This window comes from Malania oleifera, chromosome 2 (assembly GCF_029873635.1).
Source record: "Malania oleifera isolate guangnan ecotype guangnan chromosome 2, ASM2987363v1, whole genome shotgun sequence".
Taxonomy (NCBI): domain Eukaryota; kingdom Viridiplantae; phylum Streptophyta; class Magnoliopsida; order Santalales; family Ximeniaceae; genus Malania; species Malania oleifera.
This window is the reverse complement of record NC_080418.1, coordinates 57,842,710-57,868,206: the sequence shown is the minus strand read 5'-3', so window position 1 is coordinate 57,868,206 and position 25,497 is coordinate 57,842,710. Positions and strand designations below refer to the sequence as shown.

Here is a 25,497-nt window from a genome sequence, read left to right as displayed (position 1 = left end):
ATGTTCAAATAAAAAATGCGTATCTTAAATGATATAGGTGTGAGTTATGTTATAAATATACAGAGATGTCTTTTCAATTTACAGTTGAATTAATAGCTTTGTTTTGATTATGCAAAACTCATATGTCATACACTGATATTAACTTATTCCGTCTTACTAAAAAATGTCTCACCCAAAGAATTCAAACATTTTAGGAGATCCAGACAAATAGGTGAAGCGAGCTCCGAGGTAGAGGAGGTTGTCGTACTACCATAGTTTTAAGGTAAGCGTTTGAACTGTGAAATATGTTTTTGTGTAATCCCTAGGACATATGATGACTTTTGGGGATATTTGTATAGTATGTTATATTTGAGGATTGTTGTACCTAGTGCCACTTTGGGCATTACAAGGTATTATAGTGTATTTTATATAGATATTGTGGATGAAGTATTGCACAGGGCATTACAATTAATATCAGAGTTTATTATGTGAAAAAAAAAAAAGCAAAATTTTAGGGTCATGACAGTGCTAATCTAACACGATGACATAAAATTGTTGCAACACAAGAATTATAAATTAAAAAAAAAAAACTAATTGTTTTCCTTGGTTTTTTTTTTTTTTTTTTGTTTTCTTACATACAATAAATTTAAATGCCCTCACTCAATTTCAAGGATTTTATTACTATTGCCATCAAAATTAAATTTTTCTCTTTATTATTATTATTATTATTATCTTCTAGAGGTTCAATAATTTGTTGATATCTAATGATAAAAAAAATAGGGAAAAAACTTCTTATTTCTTTTGGTGACAAAAAAGTGTAGTGTTATATTTAGAAGCATGAAACTAGAATCTTGGATTTGAATTTGTACGAATTTAGATAAAATACAACATAAAACTGTATTAACTTTCTTAAATTCAGACAAATCCAAATCTAAAGCTCCCAAATCAATGTTTCTAAAGACTAAGAATAATAAAGGCTATACAGCACTGCAAGATCAAACGTAGCTAATTTTATTATGACTTTGTTTGTACAATCCACATGGTACAATATACATGACGCTAGTGGCCATGATATCTAATATTTGGGAGGGGACTAGCATTTCTGAACCGAGAAAACAATTGCTGATATTACAGTAACCATTATATTCTGAGTACAACAGAAACAGCACAACAAGAGATTTCAGTCGCCTTTAAACTTATTGGATTCACCAGGGAAAGCAAACGCTTGATCTGGAAGGTATATAAGTTTTTACACTTTCAAGTTGCTCGTACAGGCATTATTGGCCCCTGCTAAGGGATGGAGAGGTGGGTGCAACTCAGCATTTACACCAGTATTTACAATGAATAATTACAATGAATTTAAAAATTACCTCAAAAACTGGAAATGCAATGATGAACAATAGAAAGTTTTGAATGTGTTACCCGTTTGGGATCAACGGAGGCTGTCTAAGAAGCCTTACCTCTTGGGTTATTCTGGATGCCAAGATAAGACCTTGAAGATGGATTCCTAGAGGAAATGTAAGGCAAGGTACGCCCGAGCCACGATTCTGAAGGAGATTTCGGTAAGGGTGGGGTACGTGGAAATTGGGAATAGCTGCCTTCAGATATTCTTGGAGTGGCTGCTTTTGGAGACTGCTGATCTCCAAACCCCTCAAACACATCATCTTGGACGTTTGCAGTTGCTGAGGTAGTAGAATCCTTAATAAGCTTCTCGTCTGGTCTGAAATTCTTTATTATGTGCCCTAATACTTCTTGACTTGATTTTTCAGAAGAAGATAGAAAACTGTAATCTGTGGATTGAAAACTTCTAGTTTGCAATGTTGCTTTTTCACCCATAATATCTGAGCATTTGATTGCTTGAAGTAAAGAATCCACTGAGGGGGTATCTTCCATCACTTGACTTTTAAGAGTCTGAAAATCATTTCCTCTGGCTTCTATCAGTCTCTTTGCATCTGAAATTTTTGAATTTAAACTAGGAGATTTCACCTTACATACAGAGTCTATGTACAGAGTCTTCTCAACCACAGGGCTTGTGGAGACCAAGTCTGCGTCCTGGGTATGATTGTGTATTAAGTCCTGAAAGTTTCTAGTATGATTGTGTATTAAGTCCTGAAAGTTTCTATGACCTTTTTCATGTGAGCCATAGTCATTAACCCTGACATTCATGGCTTCTCCTGGAATTCCAAGAAACCATTTTACGTCATGAAAGATGGATTGGGGTGATTCATTCAGGCGGGGTGGCCTGCAGTCACCCATTACATGCCTATTCACAGACGAACTGCTTGATTTATGTGAACGTTTGTGGGAAAGAATTTGGTTGGTTTCATTTTTCAGTGCCTTCCTGTCTTTACACTGCTCTGTTTTTCGAAGTCCTCTCATTGATCTTTCAAAATTGGGAACCATACCATGCTGCAGCCATAAAAAAGAGCTGCAAAAATCAGTAACAGATGATAACTACAAAGAAAATGAAGAGAAAAAAAAATTCAGATACCTCATTCTTAGATATGCGACTACAACTTCCATAGGAATATCTAGCCTTCGCACTATGGACTGAAGAAGTAGGTGTCCGGGCCTGGACTCTCATCCCCGAAACAGGATTCGAAAGGAAAAATGAATTTCCCAAGCAAAACCCAGAAAATAAGCCACAAGCTTTAGCTTGTAAATGTTCAGATTCATCACAATCATTCTCGTCTTCACTGTCTTCTTCCCCTTGATGCTGAGCATAATAGGGTGAAGTGCCATGCCTATAGTGACAAATTGAAGGTCGTTTATCGTCACTGACTACATTCATCACCTGTTTCGGTTTTTCCCGTGCCACAGGTTGCTTTCTAGAAGCATATTGAGGTGTTTCAGAAGCCATTGCCTTTGCAGCTGGCAAGAACCGACCCATCATAAAATCACGAGTCTGCGGATCTGTTGAGAAGATCCCAGAAGGTTTCACATCTGGACCATCCAATCCGCTTAGCCCACTTGCACTACAGTTCATAAAGCATGATTCAGTCCGTGAAAGAGTATCAAGTGCATCTAGATAGGCTTCATCACCATCCCTCGATTCAGAACTCTCCTCGTCTATTGCCTCTCTGAAGCTCTCATCATTTTGTACATTTAAAACATTTTGAGAGCTAAAAAGGGAATTTTCCATTTGAGGCCTAGAAATAGTTTGATCTTCAGATCTTTTATCCAAAAGTTGATTTTTAGCATTCAAAATCTGACCAGGTGGAAGTTTTGGGGCAACAGGAGGCCATCCAAGAGCCTGAGTTTCTGGTTTGCTTTCATACTTGGGTCTTCCAGGGATCTGCTCCCACTGAAAAGGAACAGTTCCGGGATTCCTCACTGGCCCTGATTTTAATTCTGATTTATAGTAAGGAATGGGAGGTATGCAGGGGAGGGAATTATCTGTTCTCTTTCTGTCTTCAGCTTCCAAGGAAGCAGCTGCTGATGTGAACCGCCTCACAGATAGAAGAGGTTGATTAAAATCTAGTTGTTTATCTTCCATTAGACTCTTCAGTGACATGCATCTGAATTTCTTCCTGTAAAACACCACCACCAACAAAATGAGCTTAAACTAAGAAATATGAAGAAACAATAAATTTAATTCAAGAAAAGAACATGCTGTAAAATTCAGTTGTATGTTGATCTCAAAAATACTGAAATAAAAAAGAAAACAAAACTTAGAAATGAAAATAAGAAGGGGACCGGGATGTCTTTTATACTCCATGCAAATAAGGATTAGCAAGAAAAGTGAACAAACTAAAAGGTGCGTACCCTACACTATTTTCCACAAGACAACTGGTAATTGAGATTTGAGAAAGTAGAACAAATGGCAGGAATAAAACTGATCTTCTATACAAACTTTATTTTTTAAAGCAATCAATCTCCCGACGGTATCATACATGGAAAACCTGTGTTTGATCAACCATGCCAAAAAATTTTACCCTATGTTTGGGAGAGGCCTTGGATTTGAATTTGTGTGGATTTAGAAAGTGTAATACTAAATTATATTGAATTTTGTCCAAATCCACCAAATTCAAATCCAAGCCTATAAATCCATGCTCCCAAACGCAATAATAATACACATAGCCAACCCAAGGGCCATACATGGAGGGAGGGTACGAATATAAAAATAAATAAGGAATAAAGCTGCTCTTCTATACAAGCTTAAGCTTTTAGAGTAACCAAGTGTTCCATAGAGTAAAACACTTGTATAAGGTTAACTAGGGATCAAAGTGAAGTAAATATCCTAGCCAAGATTTTTTATTACTCAACTTTTAACCCTACTACCCAAATTCAAGGAGTGCATTGGAGATGTGGCTCATTGAGTGGAACGCATGCGCTGGAAAAGCATGATGAAGCAAAGAACAAGAAAGTTGGTTGCAGGAAGAAATAACCGTCGGCGCTTTCAGACTGCAAAAGGAGCAGCTCTCGGTATTTAACCGTCGCCGGTTTGCCTAAAACCGTTGATAGTTTCGTTCGGCGCAGAACACGAATTTTGAATTGGTAGATCAGTAGATTGGGCGATTTAGGAGGTTTTCCCTCCAGGGATTGCTACAAGAGTGATTTAGATAGTTTCTAAGACTTCTATACACATAGGGTTGGTATATAAACTATATTTTGTAACCCTTGATGTAAGCTTGACAATTTAATAGTGAAAATCAGCCGCTTGCTCCTGTGGACGTGAACCACATAAATTCTCGTGTCATTGATTTTATTTGCTTTCCTTATTCACTTTGTGAGTGATTGTTCTATATATTCATCATCGGTTGCTGCATTACTTGTTCCAATTGATTTATTGGTTTCCGCTACGCATTCGCATTGGCATTTAGACCACTTTGCATCAATAAATTGGTATCAGAGCCACATTGCAATGGCTAGGATTTCTTCTACAAAGTTCGCTATTGGTAAGTTTGATGGAACGGGAAATTTCAAACTTTGACAGATAAGGGTTAAGGATGTGTTGGGGCAACAAGGTATGGTGAAGGCACTATACGAAAAACAGTCGGAAGGCATAGACGACACAAGTTGAAAGGAGTTGGAAGCGAAGGCTATAACTACTATCAAGCTTCGTCTGGATGAGGAATCGTCAGTGACAGTTTGGTTGAAACTGAAGAATCGATATATGTCCAAATTTTTATCGAACAAGTTGTATCTTAAGCAAAGACTCTATGGGCTTAAAATGGCAGAAGGTTTGGACTTGAATCAACACATCAACGTATTCAATCAGATTATCAACGATCTAAAGCAGGTTGATGTGAAGTTCGAGAATGAAGACAAAACGTTGATGCTGCTAAATTCTCTACCTGCGTCTCCTACGTATGAGAATCTGGTTACGAATTTGGCACGAGGAAAGGAAACAATAGAGTTGGAGAATGTCACGAGTGCATTGTTGGGGTTCCATCAAAGGAAGAAGGACATCGATGAGAGTTCACAAGGTGAAGGACTCATGGTGAAAGGTAATCAGGATTGTGGGAGAGGCAAGTTTTGGAGCGAATCGAGTAATAATAAAACTAAGTCGTAGTCCAGGAAGAGGACGGGCGTTCAGTGTTTTAAGTGCGGGAAAATTGGGCACATAAAACTAGAGTGTCCAGAGTAGAAGAAGGAGAATGCAGAAACTCAAGAAGGTTCGTCAAAATCTGAAAATGTGGTGAAAGGAGACTTAGGGAGCAATGATGGTGATATGCTTTCTGTTTCATCGGGTTCCAAATGCCTCATGGATTCTTAGATCCTAAACTTGAGATGTTTTTATCACATGACGCCCAACAAAGACTGATTCATCACTTACATATTGGTGAGTTTTGGTTCCATTCTAATGGAAAACGATGTTATTTGCAAAGTTGTTGAAATGGAGGATATCAAAATCAAGATGTATGATGGTGTGACAAGGACGTTATGTGATGTAAGGCACGTACCGGATTTATGGAAGAATGTGATTTCATTGGACACTTTGGATCATAACAGGTATAGTTACAAGTTTGAAAGTGTAATAATGAAGGTGTGTAAAAACGTTTAGATGGTGATGAAGGGGGTCAAAAGTTAGTTGGGATTATCTATGCACTGCTGGGTAACATAGTTGAAGGTGGAGCTGCAGCTACAAATTCTGAGTTAGGTAGTACTATTTTGTATAAAACAAATACACACAAAACGAAAGGTATTCTTAACTACATTTATTTGGATGTTTGGGGACTGGTGAGGGTAGCATCACAGGTTGGGCATATGTACCTCATGAGTTTGTCACGAAAGGCCTGGGTACTTCATGCATCACAAGTCAAAGATGTTTGCCAGGTTTAACTCGTGGCTGAGGTGGAATACCAAAATGAGAAAAAGATCCTCAGCTCAAACATTGGAGCTGAGTACACTGGTGTTCAAGGAGTTTTGCAAGTAGCATCTCAAGTTGTATGCAGAGCTTGCAAGAAACTTTTTAGTAAATTCGGTGAGTATGACGTGTTTCTTGATTAACCGATCGTCAAGGGCATCACTAGAAAAATTGTAGAAGAGGTTTGGACAGGTTATGCAGTAGACTACTCTAAGTTGAGAGAATTTGGAGGTCCAGTCATGCACATTTCTAGTGAGGTAAGATCTAAACTTGTCGCAAAGTCTAGACAATACATCTTTCTAAGGTATTAGAAAAGAGGGTTCAAGCTATGGGATCCAACGGCAAACAAGGTGGCGATTAGTGGAGACATGGTTTTTGATGTTAAAGTCATGATGCAGCGTACTCAAGTAGATAAAGAAAACAAGTACCAAAAAGTTGTAGCAGTAATGAGTATGTGATGCGGGTGGAATTGGAGACTTAAGACGGAGAAGACATTGTTCATAATGCAGAGAGCTCTAGCTCAAGAGACTAGCAGTATCACAGTATAAACTACAGCAGAAAGGAGATTGTGATGCAAGTGAAGTTACAGACTTAGAACAAAGATGACATTGCTCGTATTGTAAGGAGTTTTAGCTCAGGAAACCAGTAGGATCACAATGGGCCCAAATGCACTATCAAGCCACCGCTCAGGTATGAGTTTGATGATCTAATGTCTTATGCATTCATCACTAGCAACAGGGATCCTACTACCTTTCAGAAGGCAGTGCACAACAAGGAGAAGGGTAGTTGGATAGGCGCTATGGTGGGGGAGATGGAGTTACTGCATAAGAATAAGATGTGAGAGTTGGTGGAACTTCCAGAAGGGAAGAGGGCGATAGGATGGAACTGAGTAATTGTTCTGTTGTTTTATATTGATGACATGTTAATTGATGGGAAAATTTCGACTGAGGTTAATCAGTTGGAAAGTATGTTGAGAGAGGAATTTGACATGAAGATTCTTGAAATGGAGATTCGCAAGGATAAAGCCGCAGGGAGATTGAGGTTATCTCAGGGTGGCTTTGTGGACAAAACTACAAGGAGATTGTGGTTATCTCAAGGTGGTTTTGTGGAGAAGGTGTTGGAGAGGTTCAGTATAGTTTATGCAAAACTGGTCATCGGTACACCATTGGCGAATCAATGTAAACTGTCTACTGCTTAGTTCCCAAGGATGGGTGGTGATGTTCGAGACATGTCAAAGGTCTCCAACGCCAGTGCAATGGGGTGTTTAGACAGGCAACAAAATGATCCATCAGTTGTGAAATTCGTAAATGCTAACTACACAGGAGACTTGAATAACAGGAGGTCTACAATAGGGTACGTATTCACCCTTATGGGAGGACCTATTTGTTGGAGGTCTATGGTGCAATTGCTCATTGCTTTATCTACTACTGAGTCGGAGTACAAGGCGGTGGCTGAGGCTGTCAAGGACAAATTGTGGTTTACAGGATCGGTCAAGCATCGCTTGGACTTGGTTTACGTCTGCAGATGCTAGACAGTAGACGGTCCTAATCTAGTGTCTCAAGTGGAGCAGCGAATTATGCTTACATATTTCTCCTAAGTGGTGAATATTTGCCAAGGTGGAGATTGTTGGAGATGAGACTCATATTGAGTGAAACACATGCGCCAAGAAAGCATGGTGAAGCAAAGAACAAGAAAGCTGGTTGCTGGAAGAAACCGTTGACTATTTGGTCGACAGTATGCTTGACGGTTTTGGCGGTTTCGTTCGACACAGAACACGGATTTTGAATTGGCAAACCGGTATATTGAGAGATTTCAGAGGTTTTTTCTTCGGGGATTGCTACAAGAGTAATTTAGATAGTTTCTAAGACTTCAATACGCATAGGGGTGATATATAAACTATATTTTGTAACCTTTGATCTAAGCTTGACAATTTGATAATGAAAATCAACCGCTTGGTCCCGTGAACGTAGGCAAATTCCCAAACCACATAAATTCTTGTGTCATTGATTTTATTTGCTTTCCTTATTCTCTTTGTGAGTGTTTGTTCCGTATATTCACTGTTGGTTGCTTGCATTACTTGTTCCAATTGATTTGTTGGTTTCCGTTGCACATTAGCATTGACATTTAGGCTACTTTGCATCAACAGAGTGGGATTTATTCAAAACTTCTTCCATCTTTAGCCTTGACTTTTATATGAGGCCCTAGGGCTTCATTGAATCTATTGTGCCTCTAATAGCATTTTGATGGTTTAATTTTTTTCTTCCACAAGGGAGAGATTTGGCATTTAATAAACCGATCTTAAAAGGCTCAATCAAGGGCCCCTTCAAGACAAGGCAGGCCTAAAATGCCTTGAGGCTCAATCTAAAATACCAAATTCCAAAAAGGCTAACGCATTATCTAATAAGGCTTACACATTTGTATAAAAGCCACGCCTTTTGCACCTTCTTAGTTGAAGCTTATGCACTTTGGGTGTGTGATTCTCATGTTAGATTTTTGGGTAGAAAAATTTAACTCTATAATTATATACAAAGATATCATAATATGACTATAAGCTGATTCTAAAATTCTTGAACCTCAACTTTTCCAAAATAAGTGAGAGTTGATCTAATGAGTTAATTTCAAAAACTATTGAACCTCAACCTTTCTAAAATAGTTGGGATTTGTATCTTAGATCTTGAAAATAATTTGAACTTTGTAACATTATAGCTATCTCTTGTACGTCATGATTTACATAATGAATTCAAGTTAGCAATTTTTAAATGGCCAACAAGTGGTTTGCAAATTGTATTTGATTTTTTTACATTATAATTGTGATTTTTTTTTATTTTTTCTTCATTTTATTATATATGTAATTCATTTGCATACTTTTATCTATAAATGAAATTCTCAAAATGCTTACGCACCAACGCCTTAAGGCTTACGCCTCACATTACGCATTCACCTTTTAAAACATTGTATAAACTAAGGGTTGCATAGTGTGCCCCACTAAAAGCCCCAAATGAAGTGGGGAAGAAGTACATGCATAGTAGAGTGAGTAGTCTTGAGTGGTTGAGAGTTGTATTTGCTATTTCATCCTCTTAATCTTTGTTTTCGACTTCAAAGATAATTTGAATAAGGGCATTTACTGAAATTTTTATGAATAATATTCTTGCAAAGACCAAAGGGAGAGAATAAAAGATTTTTTCCCATTCTATATTAGTACAGCAATGAATCTTTTGTATGTTCCACTGGCTATGGTGATGTGTGAATATTATATAACCCACATCCTCAAAATTCAAAAAACTTCCAAATTCATTTGCCGCAGCCTAAATTTCAACTTTTCATGCCTGGATTCATCTTGCTCCTACTGGCACCTAAAACATTCACCTTACACATGAATAGCATATATGAAATTATTCATTTCACAAATTTCTTTTAATTCCTTTATTCTTTTTTGTGGTTTGAAGAATTTTCTTGATTCAATATTAGATATGGACTTATCCTAATGTCCTTGAACTCACTGATAAAAGATGAGAAAATAAAGTAATCAAAGTTCACAGTCTTAAATTTCCATCATTTGTGACCTAGCTCTTAACTTCAACGAGACTAACAAACACCAAAAATAAAATTTAAAATTTAATTTCTTTTTGTTTTTTTTCTAACTTTCTCAGCAACTATTAAAGTCTATCTAGTTCCATATCGTCTCTGTGAATATTTTTAAAGCCAGTATAAGATCCTTTTAACTCTCTCTCCTTAACACCTAAGTTTTGAGGATAAGTTCTCTAACATGGTATCAGAACAGGTTCTTCAACTTCTTCTAAGATTGTTGTCACTGGTCTCACCAGCGAACTGTCAACTCTTGGATCTTTTATCGCCCTCGAACACCAACTTTGCCAATTTTGCTAGTAACCTTGCTTCTTGTCATTCTGCTTCTTTTTCTAATACTGAATGGATTGTTAATTCAAGTGCCTCCGATTATATGACTTCCAATTTATCTTCTCTTAATAATATTCAACTTCTTAATCAACCATGCCCCGTTAAGCTTCCAAATGGTAATATTGTTCCTGTTACTCATACTAGCACTATACGTTTTTCTTCTACTTTCTCTCTCTCTAATGTTCTTTATGTACCTTTATTTAAATTTAATTTATGGTCCATCAGCAAACTTACCACTGATCTCAATTGTGTTGCTATATTTTTTCCTACCTTTTGTGTTTTTCAGGACTTATCAACAAGGAGGCTGATTGGAACATGTGAAGTACGGGATGGACTTTACCACTATAAACCTTCCTCCGCCTCAGTTTTCCACTCTCAGCGTGTTTCTAACACTACTCTTTGGCATCAACATCTTGATCATCCTTCTATTTCATGTATTCCAAGAACTTTAAATATTTCTTGTTCTCATTTGCCTTGTGATATTTGTACTAGAGCAAAGCACACTTGTTTACCTTTTTTTTTTAATACAAATAAGAGCACATTTTGTTTTAATCGGATTTATTATGATATATGGGGTGGTTATCCTACAGCTTCACTCTCTAGTGTACATTATTTTTTAACAATCGTGGATGACTACTCACGTGCTATATGGGTCTATCTTATGTACAAGAAATCTGATACTTTCACTTGCCTTAAAAATTTTTGCGCCATGGTCAAAAATCATTTTAATTGCACTATTAAGCACGTACGCACTGATAATGGTCGAGAATTTCTATCCACCCCACTTCAAACTTTTTTCCATAATCAAGACATTTTTCACAAGCGCACATGTCAAGATACACCTCAACAGAATGGTGTTACCGAGCGTAAACATCGTCATCTTCTTAACGTGGCTCGGTGTTTACGTTTTCAAAGCCAATCTTCTCATCTCTTCTTGGGGCGAATGCATTCTCACAGCCACCTATTTAATTAACCACACTCCTTCACCCAACCTCAATCATAAGTCCCCTTATGAACTTTTTTTAGAAACCACCATTGTATACACGCTTGCGAGTGTTTGGGTGCTTATGCTATGCCCAAACCACTCACCAACATCGTGATAAATTCTCTCCTCGTGCTTTTCGATATGTTTTCTTGAGTTATCCTACTCATCATAAGGCTTATCATGTATACAATCTTGAAAACAAAAAAATTCTCATCTCCCGTGATGTCACCTTTAAAGAGAATATTTTTTCCTATCATCTCATACCTCCAATTCCTACATCTTCTCCCGTCCTTCCCCTTCCTATTCTTGATATCACCTTTCCTACACTTTACCTACCCAGTCAACCACACCTACCCCTAGGCCCCTACCTCTCTCTCCTTCTCCCTTGGTATCCTCACCGACACCCTCACCCTTGCCCCCTTCCCCACCACCCCCTCCACTCATCTTTTCACGGCCCAAACGAGCTATCACACATCCTTCTTACTTGGATGATTATATTTGCCCTATTTTACCAAAGTCCTCCACGGCTTCACAAGTTTCAAGATCATCCTTAGGTACGGTTCATTGTCTCTCCTCCTTTTTATCTTATCATCGTTTTTCTAATCAACATTTGGCTTTTCTTTCTGTTATGTCCCAACATCCCGAACCCACCTCATATTCTCAGGTTGTGCTACACCCACATTGGCGTGATGCCATGGCTTCTAAAATTCGAGCCTTAAAAGTCAATCCTACATGGGTTCTTCAACACCTTCCACCTGGAAAAAAAAAAAAATTAATTGGCTATAAATGGATGTTCAAGACAAAAATTTGGTCTGATGGATCCATAGAGCGACACAAAGCTCACTTGGTGGCCAAGGGCTACACTCAGGTAGAAGGTTTGGATTATCACGACACATTTGCTCTTGTTGCTAAACTCGTTACTATTAGGCGTGTTCTTGCAGTGGCTGCAACTCGGAATTGACATCTCCTTCAATTGGACGTCAACAACGCTTTTCTCCATGGTGACCCCAATGAGGAGGTTTATATGACCCCTCCACCGGGTTATTGCAAATAAGGGGAGACTCGTGTTTGTCGTCTTCAGAAATCTCTTTATGGCCTTAAGCAAGCCTCTCGCAATTGGTTCTCTAAATTATCTTTTGTTTTACTTGTTGAAGGGTTCACCCAATCTCAAATCGATCACTCTCTCTTCACCCACTCTCAGGGTTAGTCTTTTACTCTCATACTTGTTTATGTTGATGACATTCTAATGGCAAGCAATGATTTCTCCGATATTAGCACTTTCAAAACCATGCTTACTCAACAATTCAAACTAAAGGATCTTGGCAAACTGAAATATTTCCTTGGCCCCGAAGTTGCTCGCTCTCCAACTAGCATATTTCTTAATCAACGAAAATATGCTCTTGACATCCTCACTGATAGTGGTCATCTTGGTGTTCGTCCTGTCAACTTTCCCATGGACCAAAATCTCAAGCTTAATAATGCTGATGGTGATCTTCTCTCCGATCCAAGCTCGTTTCGGCGACTCATTGAACATTTAACATATCTCACCATCACCTGTCCCGACATTGTATTTCCAGTCAACATTCTCAGTCAATTTATACACCAGCCCAGACAACCACATTATGATGCTGTTGTACGTATTCTTCAATACATTAAGGCATCTCCAAGCCAGGGCTTATTTTTTTCTACTGCGAACACTCTTCAAGTCTCCGCTTATTTTGATTCGGATTGGGCTAGTTGTCCCCTCACTCGCCGCTCCACCACTAGTTTTTTCATTTAGCTAGGCACTAGTCCAATTTCCTGGCGTACTAAGAAACAACCTGCAGTGTCTCACTCCTCCGCCGAAGCTGAGTACTAGGCACTTGCTTCCACTACTTATGAACTTACATGGCTCAAAACTCTTTTCAATGATTTTGGTGTATCGCATTTCCAGCCTATGCTCTTATATTGTGACAACCAAGCGACACTTCACATTGCCCAAAATCCTATTTTCCACGAACGTATAAAACATATAAAAAACAATTGTCATATTGTTTGTGAAAAGTTACGAGTTGGCCTCTTCTTCACTAAGCATATTCCTACTCACAGTCAACTTGCTAATATATTCACCAAAACTTTAGGTCGTGAATATTACCTAAACTTATCACGCAAGTTAGGCATTACGGATCTCCATGCACCAACTTGAGGGGAAGTATTAGAGATACATATACACGTTCTATTTTTCATTTATTATGTATTTATTATAGAGCAAATATTTAGGAATAATTTGGAATCCTTGACTTATGTATAAATATACCCTTGTATTGTTGAATAGTCAATATAAAAAATTGCCCTTATTCAATTTTAACAGGGTATCAGAGTAGGGTCTTGAACTGCTTAGCTCCTCCGTGGACTAGACTTCTCCTCGCTTCATTTCCTCCCATGGGCTCTCGTCACCTCATTTTTCCCATGGGCTCGAGAGGGAGTATTAATATCTGTCCAATCCCACATCGTCTCTATGAGTAGTTCCAAAGTCAGTATAAGATCCCCTTACCTCTCTCTCCTTAACACCTAGGTTTTAAGGATGAGTTCTCTAACAATAGAAGGCCAAGAAATTTCTCTGTGCTTGGTCCTGTATCTGTTCACTCTTTTTGGGCCTGTTTCTTTCCGCACTGCTGGTTCTCCCCAGCGGTACATGATGACCCAAACAAAAATAGAATAATATAATAAACGCAAAAATTAAACAAAACCCACAACATCAAAAGGCTGGAATTTTCAAGCCCTCGCTAAATTCAAAATAATTTTAAAGTAAAATCCACAGACAACAGTGTCGTGTAAGAAAAGGTTCAAGCCAAAAAAGTTCAAAGAAAAAAAAAAAACAGGGAGGAGCTTAATTTACGATTCCTACTCAAATTCCTCATTTTCTGCACAACACACAGTAAGATTAAAATCAATAAAAGCTACGTATTAAAGCTAATTCCAGCAACCAAAACAATAAAACAGATATCAAACAGATCTTAGTAGATATTTTTCTCAGATAAAGTCAATAGTCCGTCGATTGAACAATAAATAAGCAAATAAATAAAATAAACAAAGCCAGAGGCTGAACCATGACGAGAGACAGGGAAAGAGAGACTGCACCTTATGAAAAATCGACGACCCAGAACGAAGCAATCAGTTTCCAGGAAAAATTCATCAAATTGGAGGTGTAAGATGCAGAGAGAGAGAGAGTAAAGAAGAGAGAGGTGAGGAATAAACCACGCTGTACGCCGGTTGTAGTGTTGTGCATCTTCCCCCACCCGCCTTTACTTGAACTTAGCATTATTTTGAAATTTTTTTATTAAGAGACAGTGAGCTTGCTTCTTTATTGCCCACGTTGGCTTTTCATTAGTGGGGATGGCGTCACCTGTTTTGGACTGCGTGATGATATTTATAAGCCAGATCAGTGGATGGTCACTTGTCACATGCAGCGTCCACTGGCAGACGCAGTGGGAAATCTTTGAAATCTGGAGAGAGAGAGAGAGAGAAGAGAAGATAGAGCGAGAGAGTTGGCTGTTGGCCTTTGACTGAATTATTGGCATCTTTGCACACTCACGCCTAATGGGGCAGATCTTCAAGAATTGTATAATATTAGCGTGCACTTTTTTTATAATTACAACCTATTTATTTAACAGTGAGGTTCATATGGGTTATTAAATAATGGTCTGTTTATATGTAAACTTGATCAAATGTAGGGCAAAATTATATTAAGTTTTTTTCAACTACAAAAATTCAAATCTAAGTCTTTAAATTTATTTTTTTCAAATACTATCTTAGTTAATGTTATCTCAAGAAAATTCAAACCATAAATGAATAAACCTAACCTTCAAATTAAAAAAATTAGTCTTAAATTAATTATCTAAATGTAAGCAAATAAAATTTTAAAGCAAAATATTGTAAATTTAGTTAAATGCTTTTGCCATCAGCCCAGTTTTTTAATGCTTAAATGCTTCAAGTATAACATATTTTTGCCCAATATTTTAATGCTTAAATGCTTTAAGTATAATATATTTTTTATGTAGTAAAAAATAGTAGAAAATTTATATAACATGTGCTTCAATTTTTATGATACATATCCAAAACACAATGCGTATATTCAATTTGAATATATTGTTTATCAATTTCAATTTTAATTAGGACATTTTTTTGGATAATCTAAAATTCTAACCTAATCCAGTTATTTAAACTCTCTCAAGTAGTACTAAATCAAGGGAAAGATGTGAGTTATGCAAGTCTCTCATTATAAATTAAATATTAATTTTTGTGCAGAATTGATTCCCAACACTTCTTATTATGGTCAACTAGTTTATATTTACTCGACCCAGATGTTAAGAACTCACAAGAACACTTCTATTTTTTAAATTTACCTTAAAATTATATTTCAATCATCTTCAAAATGTAGTGAGATATCAACTTAAAAAATATTTAGTATTGACCTACTTTACTCAAACTACATATATTAATAAATAAAAAATATTCTCCCTCTTCCTTAAAGGGCTCTTCCTTAAGGGTCTGTCTAGATTAAAAAAATTTTAGGGACAAGAAATGACAGAAAAATGAGAAAGAAATTTTTTTTTTTTTTATTGTATTTTTCTTTCATATAAATATCTTAGCAATAATATTCTATTTTAATATAATTAAGAAATTAAAAAATATCAAATATTAATGAGATCTAAAAGCAAGATTTTATTTTTGAATTTGACATATATATATATATATATGTATGTATATGTATATTTTACCTTTCTCCTCAAAAGGTAAATCCTTCCATTTGGCAATATAAAATAATAAACAAAGTCTCCGTCTTCTTCCCACCAAACCCCAAAAACTTTACGAACGAAGAACTATTAATGCCATAAAACCTCCAACTGCTTAAGTTATTGTAAACCCTCCTAAGCGTCTACTCCGTAGCTTCCTTTGACAGGGCTAGGCTTCGTGATTGGACGGTCTAGAGAAACGGCAACGGGGGCAGTGCAAAAGCCGACTAAGAGTCTAAGACGTCCCATAAACCCCCTTGGCCAGCCAGCCAGCCAGCCAAGAGTCTAAAATGGACAGTAAACATTTACATATCATTTTTTTTCCCTGCTGCCGCTCAGCTGAATCAAATTACAATTTTAACTTAAAAATTAAAAAATAAAAATAAAATGAAACGGCCTAAAAGATTTGGGGCATACTTAGAAAAATCTCTCCATCCCTCAAGTTAGGGGCTAAAAAAGTTATGTTGCGGTTATGAATATGAACTTGGGATCTCTGATGTTGATTTGAATGGATTTAGACTTATCTTAATACAATTTTATATGATACTTTATTTAAAATCAAATTCAAATACTATCCAAATATAGGATTAGAGCAAGTATAATAATAGTGTAGAAAGTGTGTTGTTTCTTCCCTTACCTTCTCTTAGAATCCTTGTTATAGGTGAACTGTTGAATGTTAGGGGCCTCTAATTCTGAAGAAGTTAGATGTCCCTAAGATTATATCTGATTTGGTGGTGAAGGATTATGAGACTAAATTGAACTCAATTAAATTGAATTGAACTAGATTAAATTGGTTATTATTATTATTATTATGTTCCATGTTTGAATTAAAATACCTACTAAATAGATTTACCTTTCAAAAGACTAAAATACCCTTTAACAAAAAAATATAATAACTTTCATTTTTATTTAAATTTAAATTTATAAAATGATAAATATGTCTTTTAAGGCCTCTAAACATATGCTAGCCCATTAAAAAAGACTCTGAATTATGAGAAATTCATGAAAGAAAAAATTTTGAAGCCATGATTTTGTTAAAAATGTGAGCTTCCATTTGAATATATAGACGATAGAACCAAGGTCATCATAGTGTTTAAGATACCTCACTCACTTCTTCCTTTCTTCCTTTCCATCAATTCCCGATACATTCCATCAATCACAGCCCTCACCTCCTATATATCGTGGTATTGATACCCAATATGCCACCATACTTCGCATTGGAAATAGAATGCCTTCTAGCACAAGGCTCTCCAATCCCTTCTTCCCACCACCTCCGCACTTGTTTACAAGCATAACAGAGCAAAACAAAGACCCAAATCCTAAAATTATAATTCCCAGCAGCAAGGCGAATCAATACCAATGATGATGTGTTGTGTTCGAAGAATATGATTTGTGGAGGGGTGCATCCTTCAGTTAATTTGTTTTTTGGCTAGTTAGGATTGGTCGTCGAGGGGGAACTTACAACCCTATCTTTCACGAGTCAAACACTTCACACTTCGTGATTAGCCGCGTGACACTAGTTAAAACTCTTACTTAACTAGTCAACCTAAAGTATACAATGGTTAACCAAATAGTACACTCATAGCTATCAAATGCAAAGCAAGCAAAAGCAATAGGTAATTATATAAGCAAATAAGAATCACGTAGTAAACATCATTAAAGCAAGCACAATTCGTTATCAAACACCTCCATAGGTAGCATGTGTTTAGTGAGGGACGCAATTACCAACACATTATAAAGACTAGTGAGTTTTACAATGATTAATAAACACTCACCTTTCCCAAACAACTTTTTATGTTATTCTAACTTTGGTACTAGGAAACATAAAACTAACTACGGAGTCATACTCCCATTTTATACTAAGGCATAAATACACTTAATGAATAAACCCTATATTATTATTTACATGATTGTTACACATTCCTTGTACACAAAACAAGCAATCAAATCAAGAATATTGCCCCAAAAAATCTTGGCTCATAACATTCTCCCCCATTTATGTGGTCAAGGTTCTCACAAACTTTGACGCTAAGTACTTTTGAACTTTATCCACAGATGGTTGCAAATCTTTCACTGACATCCAATTGATTTATTCATCTCCAAAGCCTTTCTACTTCACTAAGGACTCATGTTGCTTCTTCCTTGCTGATGTGAACTATCTAGCTGCAAGGATGAGTTAAGCTCCTCTTTTATCAGATTGCAATGTCTTCAGTGGTTCACTAGTCGACTAACTTTTATTTGGATCTTCAATGTCGGCAGTGAATGGATTGAGACAACTTACGTGAGGCATAGGATGCATGTTTATCCAAGCTAGAGGATCAACCTTGTAAAAGGCCTTTTAGACTTTAGCCAAGATGGGAACTAGTGCTTTATATTTGCAAAGTAGTCTCCTATCTCAACTTCATAGTGATTTGATTTATTTTGCATGGAGTTTAACAAGCACTAAGTCACCCATGTTGAAGTGTAATGGTCATCTCCCCTAATCTGTCCACTTTTTCACTTGTAAGATTTCTCTAAGTAAGCTTGTGCAACTCCACATTCTCTCTCCATTTTTTGGTGAATATATATGCTATTGGACTCTTTCCTATATAGGTTCCTCCACTATTTGAGGCAACAATAGTTGCTAACTCGTTACAAGCTCAACAGGGCTCTTGTTGGTTATTTAGCTCTTTTAGGTGTGTGTTGTGATATGTGCCTCATATACTGAATAGGATGCATGTACAAGGAGAGAACATGGTGGGAAATCATAGTGTTGAGGAGCAGCAGGGAAACCGTCGATGGATTGGCTAAAATCGTTGACGGTTTCGCACCCAATTTCAGACAATTTCATTCTATTTGAAACCATCAACAGTTTGGCTTGGGAACCCAGCACAGATTTTTGAATTTTGAAAGAAAGACGTTAAGTTGGTTGAGGTTTAGAGGGAAAGCCTTTGGGAACTTTATATATACATTGTTCTTGATGTATTTGTAATGTTGCAAGTGTTATAAGTGTCTTTGACACCCAAAAAGTAAAATTATTTGTCGATTGCTCCCGTGGATGTAGGCATTGCCGAACCACACAATTTTTTGTTTTGTTTCTGTTGCTTTCATGCATACTGCGTGGTTGTATTATTCTCTTGATTTATCATTGATTACTACATTGTGTGTTTGATCCTACATATAAATATTCTGTTGTGCAATTCATTTGTTAATACAATAAATTGGTATCAGAGCATTGTTGTAATGACCTATAGATCTTCATCTACGAAATTTGACATTGTCAAGTTTTACGGAATTGGGAACTTCGGTTTGCGGTAGAGAAGGATGAAGGATCTCTTAATGCAGTAAGGCATGGTGAAGATCTTATATGGAGTTCAACTGGAAAGCATGGATGAAGCAAGTTGGAATAAATTATAGGTAAAGGCAGTATCAACCATCCGACTATATTTTGCTGATGACATGTTGTATCACATCATGGATGAGGATTCTCCGGCAGAAATTTGGAGGAAACTAAAAAGCCAGTATATGTTTAAGTCTTTATCGAACAAACTATTTCTTAAGCAAAGGCTTTATTGACTTAAGATGGTAAAGGGTTTGAATTTGAACCAACATATCAATGCATTCAATTAGATTGTGAGTGGTTTGATGCGTGTTGATGTAAATTTTGAGGAAGCAAAAAGGGGAAAAGAAAGCCTGAATTTAGAAGAGGTGTCAAGCACATTGCTCAGTTTTCATCAAAGAAAAATGGCCAACAATGAACTTTTACATGGTGAAGGGCTTGTGGTGAAGAGTAACAGGAACGTGGAAGATGTAAGTCCTTGAGGGGATCTTGGTTACAGTCTTGGAAGAGGAAGGACACGGTGTTTTAGGTGCGGTAAAATTGGGCATATAAGATCAAAATGTCCAAAGTGGAAGAAATGGAATGCTAAAAATTAGTAGGGTCCGTTAAAATCTGCAAATGTAGTGGAAGGATACTCAGGGAGTAGTGATGGTGATATGTTATGTGTTTCATCGGGTTTGGAGTGCTTCACAAATTCTTGGATCCTAGATACCGAATGCTCTTATCACATGACAAAAAATAGAAAATGGTTCAACACCTACAGGTCAATTAATACTAGTTCAGTTTTGATGGGAAATGATATTTCATGCAAAATAATTAGTATTGGAAATGTCAAAATCATAATGTATAATGGTGTTGTAAGAATCTTATGTAATGTAAGGCATATACCAGATCTAAGGAAGAATGCAATTTCATTAGGCACTATAGAATATAACAGATACTTACAAGTCTGAAAGTAGGGAAATGAAAGTGTGTGAAGGTGACTTGATGGTGATGAAAGGATAAAAGATAGTAGGAAATATCTATGCACTGTAGGGTATCACAATTGTAGGTGGAGTTGCAGCTATAGAATCTGAGTTAAATGTTTTGTGGTGTATGTGGTTAGGGCACATTGGTGACTACATGTATTCAGATGTTTGGGAATCGGTAAGGATAGCATCACGTGGTAGACATATGTTTTTCATAGGTTTATCATGAAAGGTCTTGGTATATCTTATGTAGCACAAATTTGAGGTGTTTACCTGGTTTATCTTGTGGTTGAGGTGGAAAACCAAACTGGGAGAGAGATCCTACTAAGTACGCTAGTTCAGTTCAAGGAGTTTTGTGAGCAGGGGAGGTTATATACTAGGCTTGTAGGGAACTTCTTAGTGAAGTCAGTGAGTATAACACATTTCTTGTTTAACCAATCGCCAAAGGTATCACTAGATGGGAGAGTTACAGGAGAATTGTGGGCAGATTTTGTGGTAGATTACTTGAGTTTGAGTGGATGTCCATAGGTGCACGTTTTTAGTGATGTAGGATATAGGTTTGGTGTTATGTACGGACAGTACATCTTTCTTGGGTATAAGAAAGGTGGGTTCAAGTTGGGCAATCTTGTGGCAAACAAAGGGGTTGTTAGTGGAGACATAGCTTTTGGTGAGAAACCTATGGGGCAACATACTCAGATAAAGGAAGAGAAACAAATGCTAAAAAATTGCAACAGTAGCAAACATGTAATTTAGATGGAGTTAGATACTCAGGGCAAAAATGCAAGGAGTTCTATCTCGGGTCAACAGTATCACAGTATAAATGGGCATGTGATGCATGTGAAGCTACAGATTTAGGGAAAAGATGACATCGTTTATATTTCAGGGAGTTTCAACTCAAGAAGCTTAGGCTTGTTCATCTAAAATAGTAGAAATAAGTAGATGATGATGATGATGATGATGATGGTGATGATGATGATGAGGGCACTGAAACTGATGGTGGCGATGAAGATTAGCTTTATTTTATTTTTGATCTCGTTGAACATATTTTGGGTTGTAATATTTGAATTGATACAGCTCTTGACTATGCTCTTATTTTTTTTTTTATCTTGCATACTGTTTTGGATTTTATTAAATATCTTTTGCACGTGAATGATGGATATCTGAATGGAACATTGTGAATGATGCTTGACTTGAGAATTGCATGCTGAATTCTGGACCATATCCTTGTGAACCAAATGCTGATCTTATGGTCCTCCATAGATTTGCATGATATTTTTCTTGATTTATCCTTTTTGTTGATGTCCAAAGGGGGAGATGTATTTATTTGCAAAATGAGAACTTGAAGAATATAGCAAAATGAGCATGATATTATAGCTTATACATGACGTTAGTTGATATTGAATATATATTCAATGGAGTTATACTCATTACAACATGATATATGTTGAGATTGCTAAAAGTATTAAAGCATGATATGAAAGCACGATATATGTTGAGATTGCTGAAAGTGTTAAAGCATGATATGAAAGCATGTTATATGATGACATTACTGAAAGCTTGATATATTCTAATATGAGTTTTGAAAATTCTTCAATTCATGATTGTGACTTGTTAAGGATATGCTTATTGTAAGGGGGAGCCTTATTAAGGCTTTCTCATTTTTGCTCCTTATTTGTCATCATAAAAAATTGGGAGATTGTTGGCCTAACAAAGTTTAATCTCGTTTTGATAATAACAAATCAATGTTACTTAACATGTTTGTTTAAGTTAAATTTCAGGGCTCAAGTGTTTTTATGAAATCAAATGAGTATGCTTGAAGAGCTTGAATGAAGTTTACACTTAAAGCTATGAGCCATGATGGATATGAAGCATATTGAAGAATTTGTTAAAGCGTGGACAAAGTGTTGAAGCTAGATGACATGAAGACTTAGGAACTTAGATAGATTCATCTTGTTAAAGTCTCATGTAAGTACTTCAAATTTCAATACTGATGATTGAAGCTCTTAGGATATAATATGGACTTAGAGACCTATTTTTATACATGGAAAATATTTTCATAAAGATTAAATTAAGTTTTCCAAGTTACAAGTTTAAGTTTTGGAATCAAACTATAATAAACAAAGAGTGGCCAGGTAGTCAGGCGGCTGATGATATATGTTGACCTGATTGGTCACACCCAGTTTTGATTATGACAAATGCTCTTGGTACTAATGGTTGTACTGAGAATTGCATGCAGGTTCACCTTATGCGCGCTTCAGGACTAAAAGACTTATTATGATGGCATGCGGTGTTCATGCCGATGAATGAAGAACCTTGTGCTGCATTTATATTTATTTTTCAGTTTCTTCATTCTGGGATGTAATTTTATTATGGACTGTACACTCATATGGCTTGTAATAATTTGCATCATGCATGATAGGTAGATATGCTCAAATTGACCTTAGATTGACCATAGGACCTCCAAATAACATGAAAAACTTTTTGCATAAAATGTCTAACTTATACAAAGGTTTTTAAATGGTTTTAAAGTTAAAAGAAGGCAAAAACTAAAATTTTCAAAGGGGTCGGTCAACCGGCTAGTCGACCGAATGTTAGAAATGAACAATTTTCTTACTCAATTGGATGTCATATCAAATCATGTTCAAAATTAAAATTGTGGCATTTTACCATAGCTTGAGTTTGATACCAAGAACGTCCAAATTGGAGTTACATAGAAAAAGTTATGGCCAAAACACTGAAACATGTCCGTAAGAGAAAAACTCCCTTCATGTTTCTTCCATCTCATTGATGAACATTTTTCTCAATCCAAAAGTCATTTTCTTAAAATTTTTTCAACATGAAAGTTGTGGGATTTTCTCTTACTTTTCCATTGGTATCAAGAACATCCAATTTAGAGTTGTATAGGAAAGGTTATGGCCAAAACACTGAACAGTGTCTGTGCAGAAAAGTAGAGGCCGGTCGACCGAGCCTTCACTACGGTCGACCGAAACTCGTTGATTTCAGCCCCGGTCGACCGAGCCTTCACTACGGTCAATAGAAACTCCTTTTTTTCAACATTTTAACTACCCGGTCGATCGAAACTTGTAGTTCAAAAGGCCCTGGTCGACCGAAACCCTCCTGGGTCAACAGTTGACCATCCGGTCGACCGAGAGCTTTTGAACTACAACTACCTGGTCGATCGGAAGGTACTTAGGGGAATTTCCAGCGGTTTGGTCGACCGAACCAGGCAGTTCAAAATGCTCTGGTTGACCGAAACTCGAAAAATTGGGAAATCGCCCTCTCCGGTCGACCGAGCCTTTCAGTTCAAAAGTCTCCTGGTCGACCGAACCATTTCTGGTCGACCGGACCTCTCGGTTTGCCCTGATTTTTACAGTGGATAAATATATTTTAAATAGGGTTAATTATTTTAAAATGATTTAAAACTTTCTTAATAATGCCCAATAGGTCCCCAACGGTAAAAAATACCTCCTTGCCTATATATACCCATTCATTTATCATTATTAGTAGGTATTAGCAAACTTGATTAGGGCAAAACTCTCTCAACTCTTAAAACCCTATATTAGCCAAAAATTTCTTGCAAACACTCACATACTCTTCAATCTTTATTTCTCTAAGCATTGTGAGTATTTCTATAAGGCTGTTGTGCGTAATCTTTCTAGCTAATACTCTCTTTTGGTATAAAGGTTGATTGATTTTATTTGAGAGTATAGCCTAAAGTTGTTCCACGGATTTCATTTGATAAATCTTGTGTGGGAAGACTTTGAGGGTTGTGGTTCTTGCATTGTTGTTGCAAGATACCTAAACCTAGATTTTGTGTGCAAAATCCTTTTATGAAAAGCTAATCTTTCAAACAACTCCATTGTGCTTTAGAAATTGAAATATCATATTGAGTTTGTTTGATCTATCTTGCTTAGCATATTTGAAACCCTAATATGATTTTGTGATATTCGAATATTGAGTTTCAAATCTTGCTTAGATACACACTCTAGATCTTGATTGATTATCATACTTGATTGAGTGTTTAGCACACATTAGAGCACTGAGCATATCTACATATCATTCGTGCTTGCTTTATTGATTGAGCTGTATTGGTGCACACATCTGCTTTTCTAGAAGCATATTTCCGTGTACAAATTTTATACACATTTGTTGTATTTCCAGGCACGGACCTGAAGAGGGAGACTAGCCCTGGAATAGTCCCGGATTGGCTTAGACCCGATTAGGAAAGCTAGGTGCGTCGTCCTGTTAAGGCGTGTACGTTGAGGTCAGCCCCGCTAATTGACCTGGTTAAGGTTGAGGTCAGCCCTGTGTTAATTTGACCTGGTTGTAAACGGTGCCACTCCACCCTTAAGTGAGCTGTTAGTGGAATCCTCCTGCTTGCGAGCTAGAGGCGGGGACGTAGGCACAGTTGGCCGAACCCCGATAACATATCGTGCATGTTCTTTACATTTTCGCAATTTACTTACTGCACGTGTATGTTATATTGTAAATGATTAGATTTACATTTGCATAGACAAACCCTAGGTTAAGTAATACTGCTTATCTGGTTTAACCTAAGTGATAATTTTTAAATACCCAATTCACCCCCCCTCTTGGGATTGCACCAAAGCTAACAATATATCATCAGGCGATTGATATGCTACTGGTTTTGTTAACGAACAAACAGAACAGAAACATGCAATTGAACTATCGAAACCAGTTGATTGACCAATACTGACTTTCAGAATGCGCTAATTTTAAAAAACTCAAGCGATTGACCCATGGTCTTAGTTGATTGATGTCTATGTTTTAAACTTTTATTAGTACTGACATTGTTTCCAAAAATTGATTATTTGGTTTCCAAACTCAGAGAAAAATTGGGAAAAATAGAAACCTTTTTTCTCTATAAATACTATATATTTTCACAAATTAGGTTAACTCACAACACACATACGAATCATATTTTTGAGTTATACTGTTGAAAGTTTTCCTGAAAGTGTTGTTGTGTTCTTGCTGAATTCTCACATGAAATTTTTGATTCAATCACTCAAAATCCTCACTCTTTAATCAGAATAATGGTGATATTATCTTGAGCTTCAACTTCTTTATTGATTTCATTGATGTATATTGTGATACTAACTTGTACAAATCTGCTCTAACTAAGAGTATTCTATTGTACGAACAAAAATTGTTTCCTATTTTTGTTTTTGATGATTCAGGGTATCTGAATCGTTGCCTAGCGAGAGTATTGTTCTCATTAGAGAGGC

At 36.7% G+C, this 25,497-nt stretch overlaps 1 protein-coding gene across 2 annotated transcripts; it reads right to left on the bottom strand.

Moving 5' to 3' along the window:
* Nucleotides 1–967: 967 nt before the first annotated feature.
* LOC131149482 (uncharacterized) lies at nucleotides 968–14,741 on the bottom strand. 2 transcript variants are annotated; one of them, XM_058099939.1, is made up of 4 exons: nucleotides 14,310–14,741; nucleotides 2,471–3,509; nucleotides 1,440–2,388; nucleotides 968–1,269 (listed from the first exon to the last, which is right to left on the bottom strand). In XM_058099939.1, the coding sequence occupies exons 2-4, from the start codon at nucleotides 3,491–3,493 to the stop codon at nucleotides 1,229–1,231; spliced, it is 2,013 nt and encodes a 670-aa protein (XP_057955922.1). In that variant the 5' UTR covers nucleotides 3,494–3,509; nucleotides 14,310–14,741; the 3' UTR covers nucleotides 968–1,228. The 2 variants fall into 2 exon arrangements, with proteins under 2 accessions (XP_057955922.1, XP_057955923.1); XM_058099940.1 differs by having other exon boundaries at nucleotides 968–1,266; nucleotides 14,310–14,635.
* Nucleotides 14,742–25,497: the final 10,756 nt, after the last annotated feature.

Coding starts and splice junctions, on each gene's coding strand:
- LOC131149482 (XM_058099939.1), bottom strand. CDS start 3,493: ATGTCACTGAAGAGTCTAATGGAAGATAAACAACTAGATTTTAATCAA. Junction 2,389..2,470: donor GTCGCATATCTAAGAATGAG/GTATCTGAATTT, acceptor TTATGGCTGCAG/CATGGTATGGTTCCCAATTT. Junction 1,270..1,439: donor CATCCAGAATAACCCAAGAG/GTAAGGCTTCTT, acceptor TCCATCCCTTAG/CAGGGGCCAATAATGCCTGT.